At 34.9% G+C, this 18,635-nt stretch overlaps 3 protein-coding genes across 6 annotated transcripts; 2 read left to right on the forward strand and 1 right to left on the reverse strand.

The window, feature by feature from the left end:
- Positions 1-23: 23 nt before the first annotated feature.
- On the forward strand, positions 24-5,503 carry LOC111445227 (U3 small nucleolar ribonucleoprotein protein IMP4). 2 transcript variants are annotated; one of them, XM_023083489.1, is made up of 10 exons: positions 24-211; positions 291-457; positions 780-863; positions 1,660-1,769; positions 1,866-1,916; positions 2,487-2,630; positions 2,721-2,810; positions 3,430-3,536; positions 4,287-4,371; positions 5,139-5,503. In XM_023083489.1, exons 2-10 carry the CDS (start codon positions 346-348, stop codon positions 5,235-5,237), a joined length of 882 nt encoding a protein of 293 aa, XP_022939257.1. In that variant the 5' UTR covers positions 24-211; positions 291-345; the 3' UTR covers positions 5,238-5,503. The 2 variants fall into 2 exon arrangements, with proteins under 2 accessions (XP_022939257.1, XP_022939256.1); XM_023083488.1 differs by having other exon boundaries at positions 25-211; positions 322-457.
- Positions 5,504-6,281: 778 nt separating this feature from the next.
- Positions 6,282-8,515, reverse strand: LOC111445228 (xanthoxin dehydrogenase). Its single transcript, XM_023083490.1, has 2 exons — positions 8,237-8,515; positions 6,282-7,209 (listed from the first exon to the last, which is right to left on the reverse strand). The coding sequence occupies exons 1-2, from the start codon at positions 8,278-8,280 to the stop codon at positions 6,405-6,407; spliced, it is 849 nt and encodes a 282-aa protein (XP_022939258.1). The 5' UTR covers positions 8,281-8,515; the 3' UTR covers positions 6,282-6,404.
- A 4,613-nt stretch (positions 8,516-13,128) lies between these two features.
- LOC111445048 (calmodulin binding protein PICBP-like) lies at positions 13,129-16,241 on the forward strand. 3 transcript variants are annotated; one of them, XM_023083251.1, is made up of 2 exons: positions 13,129-14,715; positions 14,884-16,241. In XM_023083251.1, exons 1-2 carry the CDS (start codon positions 13,453-13,455, stop codon positions 15,814-15,816), a joined length of 2,196 nt encoding a protein of 731 aa, XP_022939019.1. In that variant the 5' UTR covers positions 13,129-13,452; the 3' UTR covers positions 15,817-16,241. The 3 variants fall into 3 exon arrangements, with proteins under 3 accessions (XP_022939019.1, XP_022939020.1, XP_022939017.1); XM_023083252.1 differs by having other exon boundaries at positions 13,130-14,400; positions 14,731-16,241; XM_023083249.1 differs by having other exon boundaries at positions 13,130-16,241.
- Positions 16,242-18,635: the final 2,394 nt, after the last annotated feature.

An 18,635-nucleotide genomic window follows, 5' to 3' on the forward strand; every position in this document is an offset into this window, starting at 1 on the left:
TTTTTTTTTTTTTTTTTCCTTTTTTCTAAAACCATTCTCTAAACCCTATTTTAGCTTCAGCCACCCCTCCCTCCCATCGACAGTCGCTGCACCCTGCTCCGCTCACGCTGCTCGCCGCTCGCCGCTCGCCGCGCGTTACTATAATTGCCGCTACTTCTCCGATTCCTTGACGCATCGGCCACCGTCTTTCTTCGAGTTCTTATTATTCAATGTAATTTAAATAAGTGCATATGAATGTTATTATGTCCATGACTATCTTAATTGATGGAATGCTTTTTTTTTTTTTAAAGTTATTTTTGTTTTTCGTTTATCTATGTGAAGACTCTAGGTGAGGATTTGGCGGCAATGTTGCGAAGAAACATTCGGCTGAGGAGGGAGTATTTGTACAGAAAGAGTTTAGAAGGCAAGGAACGTTTGCTTTATGAGAAGAAGCGGAAGATTAGAGAAGCCCTAGAAGGTATTCCATCTCTTTGTTTGATTGTGTTCTTACCTCCCCACTCGAGGAGGAAACGACACTGATAAAGAAAAAAATAAGGGAGAGTACGAAATATGAGGATTAACCTGCCAAGTACTAGTCCAAAGAGTTCAAACCATTCTCAATTAGATTCTATATTGAAGACATGATAGTTACAATAGCGGTTTGAAGGAAGGCACCATCGTGGAAACTAAAAAAGATTGTATCCGAAGTAATATGAGTAATTTTTTAAGCAACCGCTGGAGCTCCTAAACTTGCAATCGTCAACTTCCAGATCATAATTTTGTGGATTTTTTTACTGCAGAGGGAAAACCTTTTCCTACTGAACTCCGGAATGAGGAGGCGGCACTTCGTAAAGAAATTGAACTCGAGGATGATCTCACAGCAGGTACCAGTCTCTAACCATTCTTCAAATAAACAGGGAAGGTTAACACTTTTTTTTTTTTTTTGTTTCCAACCTTCTCCGAATAATGTCTGAATTAATGAGATTATCATCTTCAAGCCAATGACTTATCTGGGATCTTTAACCTCTAATGCCAATGGTTTTAAGAGCATTCTTTCTATTCTTTTCAATCATTTCACATTTCTTTCCGAGCACAGAGTTTACCCTTAAGAGTTAACGTGAGGGTATTTAATTATAGCATTCAAAATAGATCTTTCTTCATTAGCTTAGTTGGTAAGTTGTGGAATTTTTTTTAATTGTTTAATATTTAATCCGAAGAAGAGAGAAAAATATTTTTCTTTATGCGTTAGATTTGAATGCCCATAGAATCAAACGTTCATCAGAAAAGAAAGGTTTGATTAAGGATCATTTTGGGTGCCAAGAATCTTGTACCATAATTGTGGTTTGTGGAAATTACCACTCTCTCCTATGAAATCGGAGATTTATTATGTTACAGCAGGATGAAGAGTGGGTTTTTGAAGGGAAAAAAAGATTGGATTGTGGAGAAGAAAACTGAGTGCGGTGAAGCTAATTGATGGGAGCACATAATACTGGCCACAGCATTTTAATTCCATGATTATTGGTACTCCATTGTGGAAGTGAAGATAATCTTGGGCTTGGCATTTTTTGTTGTCCAAATTCTTTACAGAGTTCTTGATTCTTAATATCAAATTGTGAGTGCAAGTTGTTTCTGGAAATTGTTGCTAATGCATGGCTGCCTCTTCGTGTACATCAAATTCAGTCCCAAGGACACACATTGATGATGAGTACGCAAATGCTTCACAAATTGATCCTAAAATTTTGATTACTACATCTCGGGATCCAAGTGCACCTTTGACCCAGTTTGCAAAGGTTGGCATAAACTATCCTTTTCTCCTTTGTAAATTTTGTAGTAGATATTATAGATTTTGGTCCTCACTGGAGTTTTATTGGCAATCTTGTAAACAGGAATTAAAAATTGTTTTTCCCAATGCACAACGAATGAATCGTGGTGGTCAGGTTAGTATTAATTTCGCCGACCTTATTGGTTTTTCTATTATCAGTTCATTTCTACATTTAGCCATTTCTTTGAATTTGGAATTTCTTGTTATTCGAGCTTATTCAGACACAGTAGTACTTCATTATGTGATAGTTGATACTTGAATACACGATTATTGTTTTTAAAATTAGTAGTGAACAGCAAGTGATAAATCCTGGTTATGCGTTGACGTTTGACAGTCAGCTTGTGAGGCTGTTAACAAGTCATGGGTGTTTTAATACTGTGTTGTAAGATGACAGATTTTTCATAGATAAGCTAAGGTGTGTGTATGTTGTAGTGTTTTAGTTGGTCCAGCCAGGCATATTCATGAAATGTTTCTAATACTATAGCTTTGGCAGTTAGAAAATGATAGAAACTAGATTACTATATTAATAGCTTGCAAAATCAGAAAATATAGAAGAATGCCCTGTATTTTCACTTGTGGAGTTGCATTTAAGATGATCTAACAGAAATCCTTTGCTTGGTGGTAAACTTATCTCCTCTTCATTTATAGGCCTTTTGTTTGATTAAAATGTTCTGTTGTTCCTTAGGTGATCGCAGAGATTATAGAGACCTGCCGAGCTCACGAATTTACAGATGTTATATTAGTTCATGAACATCGTGGTGTGCCAGATGGTTTAATTATTAGTCACCTTCCTTTTGGTCCAACTGCATATTTTGGATTGTTGAATGTGGTAAGTGTTCTTTTGGAATTCATTATTTTTACTAATGGTTTTTGGCACTAGTTGGTCGAGCTTGTAGGCTAACCATCTTTTCCAATTGAGGTTACAAGACATGAAATTAAGGATAAAAAAGCTATGGGAACGATGCCTGAGGCCTATCCACACATAATTTTGAACAATTTTACCACGAAGGTAACACAATTTTTATGATATGACGTCACCTTCTTATTTGACAGACTTCGTGGAAGTCTATTAATTATCACCATGTGCTCTTTATTTTGATATTTGTATTGGATTACAATATTGTATGATGTTAGACTGCTGAATTTAAAATTTCTAGAGTAGAACACAATGAAACGAGCTGAAAAAAGAAAAAAACCTTCGGATGTACATTGTTATTAGCTATTATCTTTTTTTTTTCTCCAAAGTTACTTAATTCCTTTCAAAGTAAATAATGTCTACTTTCAGAGTTGGGATTTTCCCAATATTCCTACTATTGACATGCCGGTACCATTAATAGTCTTGTCATCATTTTGTTAGCTTAACACCTCATAATTACTGCAACATGAAATGTTCTATTTTATATTTTCTTCCTTTTTTCCCCATAAGTCTCCACCATTTATTCGAATGTTCTCGTTCTATTTGCCACCATATCCCATGTGTATATGTGGTTGCATTTTGAGGACATCAATGCCTACGTTTTCCTTGTTCTCCCATTATGTAAAGATACTTTGTTAATCAGCTTCTCCTCCCATTTTTAATCTATTTCTCTGCATCCTATTGTCTTACATCATTGTCCTATTTTTGATAGTTGGGTGAAAGAACGGCCAATGTCTTAAAGCATCTATTTCCTGTGCCGAAGCCAGATACCAAACGTGTGGTTACTTTTGCTAATCAGTCTGACTATATTTCATTCAGGTAGGTTCGTTAAATTTTTTTCCCTAGAAAATGTTAAGTTGGTCTGATGAGCTTACTATGATACAATGATACTTAGGCTTAGTTTGGGATTGCTCTGCTTGTAGAAAAATCATCTATAACATAGAGTTAATTAGTGTTTAGTGTTTGGTAAATAATATTAAATAAATTGTTGTGATTTAGCTATATTGAACAAAATAGGCAGCCTCCGCATTTTGCGGGCTTTCTTTTTCATATGCCTTTGGTTTCTTTCGTTTTTTTCTTAATGAAAGCTTGGTTATCCATAAAAGAGAGACGAAACTAGGCATATTATTTTGACATTGATATTTAATATCCATTTTATTATGAGTTAATTGTTTACTTTCTTAAAAAAAAGTTTACAAATGTATATGATCCAAATAACAAGTTATTTTGGTTAACCTATCATCAAATAGATGTTGAAAAAAAGATGATATATATAGAATGATTGAATTGGAATTTTAAAAACTTTGCGAGAGATGACAAATTTTCATAAGAAATTGTTTTAATTCATTGTCCTATCTTTTTTCTCCATAAAAGTTTGGCTATTCATCAAAAGAAAATAAAAAAATTCGAATTTCTTTATCTATACAGTCAATTTTCCATTTATTATTGTCTTTGAAATGGTCTCACGAAGGGAAATGTCCATTTAGTATTGTCTTCAGTAGCAACCCTTTTCTAATTTGTGCTTGTTTTCTTTGGTCATTTGATTTTTTTTTAAAAAAAAAACTATAGGCATCATATTTATGAGAAGCATGGAGGTGCTAAATCAATTGAGCTGAAGGAGATTGGTCCACGGTTTGAATTGCGATTGTACCAGGTACCTATTCTATCATTCTGTACATTGCTTTGTCTATTGCCTGCATTTTAGATAGACTTTATACTGGAGAAACCATTTCAATTAACAAGGACAACCAAGCAATCGAGGTGTTCCAAACGTTAAAAGTATTTGATGGACAAATTAATAAGCACCATGGTCTTGCACATTATTATTATTATTCTGAATGACAATTCTAGTTTCTGAGCGTCTAAAGGCCCACATGGTGAAGAGAGAATCAATTTTAAGATGGTCAAAAGATTATTGTCATAGTAAGCATGCCCTTAGAAAAAGAAAATAAAAGTTGCTCAAATACTTCTCTATTTATTTGATTTTAATAGAACAGAACTTGAATGGAGGATCCGATATTTTTCCACAAAAGTCAAGAGCTATATAAAGTTTGGTGACAAAATTTTCTGTAGTCCTTTTGGAGTTCATAGAATGAGAAACCAGAAAAAACAGCCAGACAAACTCAAAATGACTTCCAATGAACTCTGAACTAAAACGTTTGGTGCTGAATGATAATATTTTCTATCTTCCTTTTGAACTAGGATGCATATTTTTTTATATAATCTTTTCTCGTCCATCATTCCTCGACCCATAATAATTTCACCAATCCAATTGTGCCTTGCTCGACCACTTACGACCATTAACCCAATCTGCAATTTTGCTGTGTTGAGTATTGTTTTTGGCTGGCTATCAATATTATGATAGATACTAAATTTGCTTTCTGGTTTTGATATATACTAAATTGTTGTTGGTTGGTGCAGATAAAGTTAGGAACTGTTGACCAAACGGAAGCTCAGAATGAATGGGTGATTAGACCATACATGAAAACAACCAAGAAACGCCAGTTCCTTGGTGATTGAGAAAATCTGCTCAAGAAGCAGGTTGTATTCTATCTTTTATTTTATTGCATAATCACATTTTTGTTAAAGATTATATATATTTGGTTCGGTTGGGGATACTAAATTTTATCTAGAGAATTGATAGATTTAGTTGAATCCTTGTATCAAGTAAGCTAGCTCAAGTAAGCTTTGTTTTTGACATAATGGTTGGTTGGGGATACTAAACATTCTCTAGATTATTCATAGATTTAGTTGAATCTTTGTATTAGAAAGTTAGTTGTGTTTTTTTTTCTATTAATTTCTCATTTTAATTTAAAGATTTCACTTTTTAAACTCCTAGTTTGCTAAATTTTCATGATCCAATCGCTCCATCTCGTTAAATCTAATTCAAAATTTGATTTTCAAAGGCCCAAGAAATTTCAAGAACCAAATCTTAAAAGTACCAATACAGATCGAGAGAGGAGTATATATGTCCATTAATCATAAGATCAGATGTCTAAAAAGGTAAGCAATCTGCATATATTAAATATACATATGTGTTGGGATGAACTGATAACATCATTGTTATCGGTACAAAATCGTGGAGATTAATTTGTCACGATAAATCCCTACAGCCTATTTTTGGCATAGATTCATACAAATTAAAAGTCATCGCAGTTGGTTCCTCTCTATACACCGGAGCTCTTTCTTTTATTTCGTCAATATTATTGTTAGCTTGTACAGTTCACTCTTGGGTTCCTTCATTTCTATGGTTATTTCTTAAACGGTGAGATCCTCTCTATACATCGGAGCTCCTTTTATTTCATCAATATTATTGTTAACTTGTATCGTTCACTCTTTGGCTCTGCTCATGAATTAGCTAGAATTCTGAGTTAAACGCTCACCCTAAATCTGGTTTGTCTCAAACATCCACTACAAAATCCGTGGACTCCAAAATTATTTTTGTCTTTCTCTACAAAAATAAATAAAAACTATAGTTACCCACTACACAATCTAATATAATAATTAAACTTATAATTATATACTTTAAAAAAATAAATCACTAGAATGAATAAAAGTATGGACCTCAATTAGAACAAGCCAAATAAAATTATTCAAAATTTGAAGTTCCGCCATAAAAAATCTAAATACTTTAGGCTTTGGTCGTAAATCGTAAGTAGATAGTCACCTTGATGACTATAAGGCCGATCATCTAAAAACACGAAGCGAGTGATTTACACAAGAGAAACCGCCATCGACGAGGAGATTGTCTCCGCTGATGTATCGAGCCTCGTTGCTGGTCAAGAACAAGACAGCATTGGCAACATCTTCAGCCTCTAGATCCACTCCTTGCAAATTAGCATTCTTTCCAATAAACTGACGAAAGCCTGTAATCACATCCTCAGTTCTTTCCTCTTCATGCAAGTGAGCAAAAGCCAAGGACGTTGGAACTGCGTAAGGCGACACACAATTCACACGAATTCCGTATTGTCCGAGCTCGGCTGCAACGCTTCTCGTAAGCCCCAGCACGGCGTGCTTCGAGCTTATGTAATGATGCGGTCCTATTCCCCCTATGACGCTACCGATGCTAGCAAGCGATATGATCGATCCTTGTTTGTTTGGAATCATGACACTAGCAGCATGTTTCATTCCCATGAAAACTGCCTTCACATTGATATCAAAAACCTTCTCGAACTCCGATACGTCGACGTTGCGAATATCGGATGTGGGTGTGCCTGAGATCCCAGCATTGTTCACCATTATGTCAAGTGTACCGAACTTACTTACGGTCGTGTCGACTGCACGACGAACGTCATCTTCCACAGTGACATCACAATGAGAATAAAAAGTGTTCGAGTCGTCGTTGCCACCAAGGTCTTCATGGAGACGACGACCCAGCTCGTCCTGCACATCGACGAAACAAACCTTTGCACCATGTCTGTGGAAGAGGCGCACAATGGCCTCACCAATGCCAGAGGCTCCACCAGTGACCAATGCCACTTTCCCTAATAACCTGAAAATGGTAAGAATCAATCAAGAGTTCATATCAATTTGAGACATTATTCATCGGTCGGATCATAACGAATAATACGACAATCGAACATATCGACGCATCAATACAATCAAAATCAACCAAATCTATACGATATAATCGACTCCGTTCGCCATTCGGGATTTGAAAGGCAACGGTAGCTTTAAAAATGACCATAAGCAAGCAGAACAATTAGTTACCAAATCCAACAAACAGCAAAGGGATCATTTTATTTGGTAACAATCAACAAACAGGACATGTTTCAAGAACAAAAAGAGTTCAAAAAGCTCATTTTTGTTGATATTCACGTGGTTAATTCCCCAATGAACCGAAGGCCAACCCGCAAAAAGTGACGATACTCAGAGTTCAAACACAAGATCTACACGTCTGATATCATGTTAAACCACAAATCAACCAAAAAGCTTAAACGTTACGATACTTATACTCTCAATCTAATTGTAACGGCCCAAACCCACCACTAGCAGATATTGTCCACTTTCGACTTTTCTATCCGGGTTTAGGCCGTTACACTAATAATCGTTACACTAATAATCATTTTGTTACTATTTCTTAGCTTCCTTGGATAGTTATTCATACAAAAGAAGAGGAATGGTAAAGTGGGTTTGATAAAGAACAACTTTTATAGTTCCTCTTTCCCATATGCCATGATTCGAAACATTACAGAACCTTAAAAGAATCAAATTCGATTTAGATTTATATACTCTTAAAGAATCCCAAGTTACTTCAAAAGGGAAACTATGAACCAAATGAAATCTCTCCAAAAACCCATCAAAACAAGCACTGAATTCAACCAAAAACAGAGTAAATCAACAACCCTTTTGAAACTGAAAAGAAAAAACAAAAGGGTTTCCATCAAAACTTCAAAATCCCAAAAGGGTCACAATTTCTGATCCAAAAACAAAACAAGCAAGCCCTTTTAAAAGACCAGATCCACAAGAACAAGAACAAGAACAGGAACAGGAACAAGAACAAGAACCGGAACAATCACCTCTGGGGTACGAGAGAAGAAGAAGAAGATTCAGCAGTGGCCATTTCTCGACTGTGTGTGAGTTTCTTGCAGAGAGGGCTGCATAGAAATGGAAGTTTGAAGACGTTTGTTCGTATGTGGGCGTGTCTAAATGGAAGGAAACGACAATTTGCACGTGGTTTAGACAGCTGATGTCGCCAACACACATAGCCAATTGGATATTTTAATGAGGCGTTGCAAAATCTTTCCTCTGTTCTTGGACTTTTCTCTTGAACCAAAATACGGAAGTTTGTTTGTTTTTCTTTACTTTTTAACCTGTCTCTTCCTTTCTAAGGATGTGAATTTTGGACTCTTTTAATGACCCTTCATCTCCTGAAGTGTTTTTTTGTCCGACATTTAAAAGTTTTAAAATCTTTCATTGTAAATGTCGAAAAGTAAAGAGATTCGAACATCTAAACCTTTAGTCAAGAGTATATTTTTGTTTAGTTGAGTTATTACGAGATCCCAGGTTGATTGAACGAAGGAACAAATGTATTTTATAGGGGTGTGGAAATTTCTCTATAATTGACGTGTTTTAAAATTGTGAGGCCGACGGTCATACATAATGGGTCAAAGCGAACAATATCTGCTAGAGGTGGGTTTGGATTGTGCAAATGATATCAGAGCTAAGCACGGGGTGGTATGTCAGCGAGGACGCTGGGACTGTGAGGGGGTGGATTGTGAGATTTCATATCGGTTGGAGAGGAGAACAACCATTTAGGGATGTTGAAACTTCTCCCTCCCTAACAAACCCGTTTTTAAATCGTGAAACTGACGTCGATACGTATCTTATAGGTGTTAAGGATAGTTGACCACCGTTTATTATAGATATTTTTCTTACATTACGGCTTGCTATATTTGCCGTTTTATTAAAGGCAAATACATTTATTCATTTGTTATTCTCTCTATTGTTCTTTTCATACTATTTGTAATTAATTGTATTTCTCTGTTCGATAAATGATTATAAATAGAAAATTTTCATCACCATTGAAATGGGGTGGTTTTAGCAAACATTTTCGATCGGATGTGGAAACGTCTCCCTAAGAGACGCGTTTTAAGATCATGAGGCTGACGGTGATACATAAGGAGCCAAAACGGACAATATTTGCTAAGGGCTTGGACTGATACAAATAGTATTAGAGCTAGCCACCGGACAGTGTACCAACGAGGACGCTGAAACCGTAAGGGAGGTGGATTGTGAGATCCCAAATCGGTTGGAGAGGGAAACAAACATTCCTTATAGGGATGTGGAAATTTCTCCCTAACATACGTGTTTTAAAACTGTGAGGCTGACGATGATATGTAACGAACCAAAGTGGACAATATCTGCTAGCCATAGGCTTGGGCTGTTACAGTTATGCTCAAGTTCAATCGAATAAAGTTAAGGTTTAGGGTTCAGGGTTTCGAAATCCTTCCCTCTAAATGTACAGAAGCAGATAAATTTGAACTTCTTAACTTTTGATCGAAAATATATATTTAATTAGTTGAGTTACGCTCAGGTTCACTCTAATATCATTTAGGATTCTTGATTTCTAAATCCATCACCGTATATATAAAGAAGCAGCGGAATTTGAACCTCTAAACTTTTGGCCGACAACCAGTAGCTAGGTAAGTTATGCTCGGGTCTCCTACAAATATGAAAGAAGATAGACAAGAAAGAAAATACGAGGAGTATTTTCTTATTAAAGAAGATATGATTTATTTTCGTATTTATATCAGTATCGACACAAGATTAGAATTCTAGCTCTTCTACAGTGGTATTTCACTGATGACTCGAGTCTTCTAGAAGAGGTAGGCTATTTCTTCGCTAAATTGCGTTTAATTTCATATGTGATGACGTTTTATCAAAGTTATCCACATAATGTCCTTGCCTATCAATGTCACAATAAATGTTGGATAAAGACGATTAAATTAATAAAATACTCATTTAAAAAATATTTTTGAATTTTAAAAAAGAACTAATACTTTAAAATTTTTTAAAAAATTTAAAAATGTTCGTACCATTATTTTCGAATGAAAACCGTTAACATTTTTAAAAACTTCATGAATATTAAAATCTTTTTTTTATATAAATGAAACATCTCCCAGTAGACGCACCAAAAAGCCTGGAGATGTACTTTGTTCGACACTTAGTCACGTTTGACTCTACTTTCGAGGATAATAATTTAGTAATCACGGATTTCTACAGTGGTATGATATTGTCCACTTTGAATATAAGCTATTCTCTAACCGATGTGAGATCTCACAGTCCACATCCTTGGGAACCCAACGTCTTCACTGGCACACCGCCCACTGTCCTCGTTGGCACACCACCTAGTGCCCGGTTTGATACCATTTGGAACAACTTAAACCCACCGCTAGTAAATATTGTCCGCTTATAAGAAATGATTCATTTTGATCTCCAACCAACGTGAGATCTCACAAAAATGCAACACTTTTATTTATTTATATTCACAATTTTTGTAACTATTTCTTCTACGAGAAACTATTAGTCTTTATTTTGGTTGAAATATCGTTTGTCCCTAAACTGGATTTCGTTCTATCTTAGTTTATATATTTTCATATGTCAAAATTAGGTCGTGTATATTACGATCTGTTTTTCGAGAAACTCGAGCTATAGACTATCAATTACTGACGTAAAATATTTGAAAATACACATAAATTTAAAACTTTTAAAACGTGCTCGACATTTGAGACCTAAATTACACCGACTCCATTTCTTTGTACTTCCTAATGAACCAATATATATATATATATATATATATATATATATATATATATATATATATATATGTATAATTTGCTTTATAAAAGCAAGGAAGGATATATCTTTCTTAAAGAACTAAAGTGGATATTAATTAAAAAGGAGAAAAAAAGAAAAAAAAGAAAAAAAAAAGTAACGGAAATGACATTTATTATTATTTATTTTAATTTTAAAGATAGAATATTAAAAGTTTATTATTATTTATTTTTTTAATTTGTCAATGATTAGGTTGAACCATCTTAATTATCAAATATTAGGAAAATAAAGGTGGAATGAAGATAAAAAAAATACAATAATAATAATAATAATAATATATTTATCTAAAAAATATTTTTTTTTTGTTTGCTAATAATAAAGTAGGAAAATACTTAAAACTTAAAAATTAAAATCCATAAACTTTAATTTTTTAAAAATAATTAATTTATTAAAGTGAAATCTAAAATTTTCAGACGCAAATTAATAATAATAAAAGATTTAGACTATTTTTATAATTTTAAAAATTTAAGGACGGAAGTTCGAATTTGAGGGACTAAATTTATAATTCGAACATTTATCTAAACTTCACAATTTCATTCTCATGCTTGTAATGATAACCTTTTCACAAAATATTTCTTTAAAAATTCATGTAAAAATAAATTTAATTACCAAATCAGATAATGTAATTATTACTGATTTTCAAATTTGAAATAAAAAAAAAGGAAAATCAGTGAAATATTGGTTACTTTTTTGAGTTGATGTGATGGGGAACACCATAATAACGTGGAAACGCACACACCAGAATTTGGCAGATTTTAAATTAATTTAAATTATAAATTAAGTCCTAATTTATTTAGTTAAGTTTAAAAATTATTTTTAAAAAAATGAAAGAACTCCAAATTTCCATTTTTTATTTTTTTTAAAGAAATGTGAATTCATAAAAATATTAAAGTTTAAAAATTATTTAATATTTTTTGATTGAATTATTTATTATTACTTTTTAAATTATTTTTTAATGGAAGTTCAAATAAATATTTTTTAATTAATATAATATATGAATATAAAATTGGGTTTTTGTCTCTTTCATCTTTATTTAAATTTGAGATTAAATATATATATATATAAAAAAAAAGAGATAAAATCCGGCTTTTATTTATTTATAAAAGAATAAATAATTATTAATTTTGGAAGAAGAGAGGAGGAGCGTGTGGAAATGGACCAGAGGCCCAAAAGTAGGGCCCACTAGCAGCCCACTAAAGCCGACCACTTGCCTTTCTTTTGTAAAGCCACCGCCCAATTCCGCTCCGTCAACAGTGGAATAATATCACGCATCAAATTAAAAGTATGACACGTGTCTTTTGTTTGTGAAATGACCATACTACCCTTCCTCCGTTAAACAACTAAAATTTTAATTTTAAAATATTGTAATTATGATAGTAGCCATTTATCAATTGTGAGATTGTAAAGAGACATTTTAAAACCGTGAGACTGATGACGATATGTAATGAGTCAAAGCAGACAATATTTGCTAATAGTGAGCTTGAACTGTTTCAAGATGTAAGGCTTTCCTATTATAACAGGTTGTTCAAAAGGATTTCTCGTTCTTCCATCAAATATTCTGCTTTTTCCTGGATACTCGAGTTCAAATACCCATGGACTCGCTGTTTGCTTACTGGCTTCATATAATTCGGAAAAGATTAGTTTTCTAGAAGCCTCTTGTTCATATCTCTCATCAAAAGGTACTATTCGATAATGTCTATCTAGCAAACTCCCCGCTAACCCGAGTGAGCACTCAAATATCTGTCCTACATTCATTCGTGAGGGGACTCCTAATGGATTGAAAACCATATAAGAGTTTGTCATTGACAGTGCGAGACACTAGTCGAAGCAGGACTAGATCCTTTCTACAGTAGATACGTGAAGCTGTCGAGCTATGCTTGAATAAATGCATCAGATTAAAAATAGCATAAAATTAATTAATTTATTGCTGGAATTGAATTATAATATGAACATTATGAATATTAATGTTGTGTTCAATTTTTTTTAAAAAAAAGAACATAAAAGTGTTGGTGATTATTCAAATCCATGGCGGTATATGTAGGCGCGAAGAAAAGCAAAGAATGGCCTAATCGATGGGAATGAGTTGAATTACTTGAAAGACAAGAAGAAGAAGAAGAACAATAACAAAGCAACTCAGAGTTCGAGTTCATATAAATTCACTTCAAACACTTTTTTCTTTTATTAATCCAAACGACGGAGAAATCCCACCCACTGTTCTTCCAAATCCTGGCCAATTAGAAAAGAATCCTCTGGGCTCTCTTTGCTTTTCGCGAATCTTCCTTTTAGAGCTCTCTTTGATATATAACTTTCCGAAAAGGGTATTGGGTTTCTTGTAGCGATTGAAAATTCCCCTGTTTTTGAGAGAAGAACGCATCATCGAATCAAACCATTTGGGAAGATGGTTCAGAGAATTGTGGCGAACAAATTTGGAGTTCAAAGTGGTGTTAAAGGGGAGAGGAGAGTTGCGAGCTTCAAAACTAGTTCTTCTTTTTGTTCTTCTGGTTCTTCCGCTCAAAACCCAGATGGCAAAAACAGAGTAGTTGATTTGAAGAAGAAGATGAAGAAATCACGAGCTATCCAGCTTTCGGATTTGGATATCAGCTTAACATCATCGCCGATTAGAAAGAACATATCTCTGCCTGGTAAACCGCCACCGATTTGTTCGAATGTTTCGGAAATCAAGCAGAAACAGAATCAGAATCAGAATCAGCCATCCATGATTAGAACCAGCGATGGTTCGCCGAATTACATGAAATCCACGAGCTGTTTTGATGCAAGGAAAGAGGTTTCTCAGGTGAGTTCTCGAATTTGTAGTGATATTAAGAAACCCAGAAGGAGGAGTTTAGAGAATTCTGCTCATGGCTCTGTTACTGGCCTTAAGCCTACAAGGTGTTTGACAAAATGCTCCAGTGAAAAACTGGTTAGGACTTTGACAAAGACGCCTAGTTTTAAGAAGTCCTCGAGGGTGGCTCTGTGTGCAGATATGAATTCTCATAGAGCTACCTGTTCTTCCACTCTTAAAGACTCTAAGTTTCCAGCATACCTCATGCTGAGCCATGGGGCTACTGAGTCTGAAGGAACTTCAACCATGAAAGTTTGTCCTTACACTTACTGCTCGCTTAATGGCCATAGACATGCTCCGGTGCCTCCATTGAAGTGTTTCTTGTCTGCAAGGAGACGTTTGTTGAAGACCCAGAAGAATTTAAAAGTTGAGCCATCTGGTTGTGGAGTGAAAAGGGTTGATAATGCTGGTGGGGAAGTGCTAGATGAAGATATGATCCCGGAAGTTTTGGTAAACGATGGTGGGTTGGATTTTTTCATTGAAATTTTTTCTGAAAATAAGGTTGAGGGTGCTGGATCAGTCAATAGGGTAATGAATGAAGATTGTGCTGGTGTTTCATGTTATGACGTGCGTGATGAAGCGGAGTTGAATGGTGAAGGAGACAGTGAACCGGTCGTAGAGAACATCTCCGATGGATCCATGGACTCTGAGGTTGGTTTAGGTGAAGATAGTGCTGGATCAGTCAATCTACATAGCGTAATGGACGGAGATTGTGCTGGTGTTTCATCTTATAACGTGCGCGATGAAGCGGAGTTGAATGATGAAGGAGATAGCAAACCGGTCGTAGAGAGCATCTACGATGGATCCATGGACTCTGAGGTTGGTTTAGGTGAAGATGGTGCTGGATCAGTTAATCTAGATAGCGTAATGAATGGAGATTGTGCTGGTGTTTCGTCTTGTAACGTGCGCGATGAAGCGGAGTTGAATGATGAGGGAGATAACAAACCGGTCGTAGAGAACATCTCTGATGGATCCATGGACTCTGAGGTAACCGAAGGAATCTTCTTCCATGGTGATGAGTATGAGGACAATACCAGTTCGACCGATACCGATATGGAAGAGTGGGAGGAGCAACAGTTCTTGAGCATGGAAAGTGATGGTTTGGATGAGCTTGAAGATCAATCAGAAGAGACTCATTTGCAGAATGGAGAACTTGCTGGATTTGGAACAGAGAAACAGCTCCCGGACAATGATCTCGTCTTACAAGAGGAATTACTCGATGCCGATATCGATACGGATACCGATACTAATACCGATAATCAAATAGACAGCCAAGAAAAGCTTGATGATTCAAACCATGGAGATGAGGCTGAAAATTCTGTTCAAGAAAATTCTAACCAATCTCTAGAAGCTCACTTGTCTGATGAACAATGCCAAGATATCTCTGTCACTGAAACATCAGCAGTCCTGGAAATCACAGGTAATGAGGAGCTTAGTGATTTGAAGATGCAAGAAACTTCTTCGAACGATAACAGCATCGTGCCAGTCGACATCGTGGAAGGTAAAGAAGCAGCAAAGTTATCCCGCACCGCAGTCGACTCGAGCCAAGAACTTGATCTTTGGAGCAAGAACTGGGAAGTGAATCCAAGAAGCAAAAGGGTAGGAGAAGAATCAGAAGATCCAAGGAGCTTCAATCCACGAGAACCCAATTACTTGCCATTGGTGGCAGACCCGGAAGCAGAGAAGGTAGATCTCAAGCATCAGCTGATAGATGACAGGAAAAATGCAGAAGAATGGATGGTTGATTACGCGCTCCGACGAACCGTCACGAAACTCGCCCCAGCTAAAAAGAAGAAGGTGGCGCTGCTCGTCGAGGCTTTCGAGTCAGTCATGCCGACAACATCGAGATACGAATTCCATGTTCGGAATCATGCTTCTCGAGCTTTTACTCCGGCCAAACGCATTCAAGCTTGTTTTTGATGGTAGCAGTAGAGGTAAACCTCCAAACTCCATCTTACAAAGTTCATTCAACTTGGTTGTAGTGTTGAACTTGGTTGTATGTTTAGGATGTTAGAGAAGCTAGATGAACTAATTTTGAGGTCTAATAGGAGTGTGACGATACTAAACCGTGTTAGAACGACATCTAAGTACAGTTGAAGGAGAACTCGGTCATTCAACTTTAGCTAGCTAAAGAAGGAACGAATCATGTCACTCGACGTTATGACGTCGTGGCAGGGAGATTATCTGTGCTTCCATGCATCCCTGTTGATGAACTACTAGGTTTGGGAGTTTGTCATTGTGTGTCTCCTAAATGCATCTTCATTCATAGGATGTAATTTGTGTGTGGTTGTGATGAAGGTGTACAATCAAAACCTATGCTAATCTCATGAACTTTCTTTTAATCATGTAAGTCAAAATGAAATCTTGTTCGTGGAGCCGGATAAATTCAAACATCTAACATCCAGATCGAAGACATTCATTAATTAGCTGAGTTATGTTCAAATTAGTTAAAAATCATTATTTAGATGATTTCGACCGCTCACTCTAGTTCGACCTATAGAAAAGATCATGAAAGAAGCGATCAAAATGGTACTCAAATCCATTTACGATTCGAGTTTCAGATACATTGTACTTCCACTCAGGGCGAGGCCGCCACTTGGCCCTTAGACGGATCATAGAAGAGTGGGGAACCTCTCGCTGGTTTTTGGAATTCAATATCAGGAAGTGCTTTTACATCATTGATCGATATCGACTCATCTCAATCTTGAAGAAAAAGATCGATGATTCCAAGTCCTTTTACTCCATTCAGAAACTCTTTTCGGCCAAACAACTTGTAGGAGGTGAGAAGGGTCTTTACTATCCCGTCCCACACAGTGTACTACTATCGGCCCTACCAAACAACATCTACCTACACAAGCTCAGTCAGTAAATAGGGAGGATCCGAGAGAAGTATGAAATCCCGATTTATCCATCAAATGTTATTTAAATTTAATCAAATATTTCATCTCTCACTCAAGATAATTCATCTTCAATTAGGTTAAAGTATAACCGTCTAATAAATTTTGTAAAATTTTAATGATTATTAATTTATTATATTACATGTCGACTTAGTAAACATATTTATCATAGGACAGACAATCGAGTATATTCACATTTTTTTTAATTCAATAATAAAATTTAATTTAATTTTGTTTATAAAAATATATGTGTTTCTCATTATCCAATCATACACAAATAAAATCTAATCTTAAATGAGAGAAAGAAACAAACAAGATGTTTACCATATTATATCATCCATTTTAGGGTTATTAGTGTTAATCTCTTTTTCTAAATAAGTCAACGGAAGGATTATATGCAACTCGATTTTACTCTCGAGTGAACTGTGACCTCTTGTTTCTAAGAAATTGACTTTTGATTTGCATGGTTACGAGTAATTTTTATAGCTAATTCAATAAGTCCACCGTTTTAGAGATCTAACTAAATAGGAAGTTGAAAACATAAGTTTCACCGGATGAATTTACTCCAATATAGTAAAAGTAAATTCTTTGAACAGTAGAATCTCACATTTTTACTGGCTTAATCGAATCAATAATACGTGAAATAAAATGTAATTACGAGAGCAAGAAACAATTATAATTATAAATAACTCATGAAGTGTTGAATTCTATATAATGATTATATCCACGAACAATTTGTTCAAAAATGCATAAAAATACAATTTTAGGCTTACGGTAGATTGACTGAGCTAATTAATTTAATTAATTAGGTAAAAAATCTTAATTAATTAATTTTGTACTATAATCTATAAGATCTCGTTGTTTGTTTGTTCCTAGTAACAAAATAATAATAATAATAATTATTATTATTATTGAAATACTTTTATACATTTAATTGGATAAGATTATTTTTATTTTATTTTAATTTATCCTTTTTTTTTATAAAAATAAAAAATAAAAACCATAATAAATAAAATTGATTTAAATAAAAATAAATTAAAAAATTAAAAAATTAAAAAATAAAATTATTATTGGAACATGTTTTAAGTCTTAAATTTATGGATTAAATTTTATATGGATTAAAAATTTGTGGAGGAAAAAATAATAAAATAGTAATCCACGTGGCAGCATGTGCAAACCTGTAACAACAACTTACCATACTAAAAAAAATAAAATAAAATAATAATAAACTAAGCTTACCTTATTTATATTAAATTTTTAATTAATTTCATCCAATAACAATAATTCATCTTTCACATGATTAATATGAATAAATCCTTAATAGAGCGAACTAGACCAAACCGAGCAATGTGACCAAACTAAACCGAACTCGACCCGTGTCAACTCCTTTTGTTTCTTCTTCATTCTCGTCATTTCGTAATTGTTGCACACAGTTTGTAAGTCTAATTAGACTATGCAACAAGCGTCGTGCTACTATTCTCAATCATCTTGTGTTGTGGTCACTTGAGTTCACTCGTCAACATTTAGTTATGAAGAAAACACCCATTACCCGAGCAAGGAGAGGAGGAATTAGAGCTACTTGCTCGTGCTTATGCCTCTCCAACAACTCCAATGTAACAACTCGAAATTTTCTACTTAATTTAGGGTCGTTACATCAAAAAACCATCAATCCAAGACGTCGGAGGACTTCATTGAAGAAGAAGAGGATCGTGTGGATCGATACACAGGGTCGCCAAAGGACACACTCGAGTTGCTTCCATAAGACCGCTACATACCGCTCATCAATATTGCTAGCTATTGTAGGATGTGTCACTAGTGATAATTTTAATTAGTCCTTTTTTT

Source organism: Cucurbita moschata, unplaced genomic scaffold (assembly GCF_002738365.1).
Source record: "Cucurbita moschata cultivar Rifu unplaced genomic scaffold, Cmos_1.0 Cmo_Scf00007, whole genome shotgun sequence".
Lineage (NCBI taxonomy): Eukaryota > Viridiplantae > Streptophyta > Magnoliopsida > Cucurbitales > Cucurbitaceae > Cucurbita > Cucurbita moschata.

What these genes read in the sequence shown, in the direction of transcription:
- LOC111445227 (XM_023083489.1), top strand. Translation starts at nt 346, where the DNA reads ATGTTGCGAAGAAACATTCGGCTGAGGAGGGAGTATTTGTACAGAAAG. An exon ending in CTTTGACCCAGTTTGCAAAG is followed by an intron (nt 1,770 to 1,865) that starts GTTGGCATAAAC and finishes TCTTGTAAACAG; the next exon opens with GAATTAAAAATTGTTTTTCC. An exon ending in TTGAATTGCGATTGTACCAG is followed by an intron (nt 4,372 to 5,138) that starts GTACCTATTCTA and finishes TGGTTGGTGCAG; the next exon opens with ATAAAGTTAGGAACTGTTGA.
- LOC111445228 (XM_023083490.1), bottom strand. Translation starts at nt 8,280, where the DNA reads ATGGCCACTGCTGAATCTTCTTCTTCTTCTCTCGTACCCCAGAG. An exon ending in TCTTCTCTCGTACCCCAGAG is followed by an intron (nt 7,210 to 8,236) that starts GTGATTGTTCCG and finishes TACCATTTTCAG; the next exon opens with GTTATTAGGGAAAGTGGCAT.
- LOC111445048 (XM_023083249.1), top strand. Translation starts at nt 13,453, where the DNA reads ATGGTTCAGAGAATTGTGGCGAACAAATTTGGAGTTCAAAGTGGTGTT.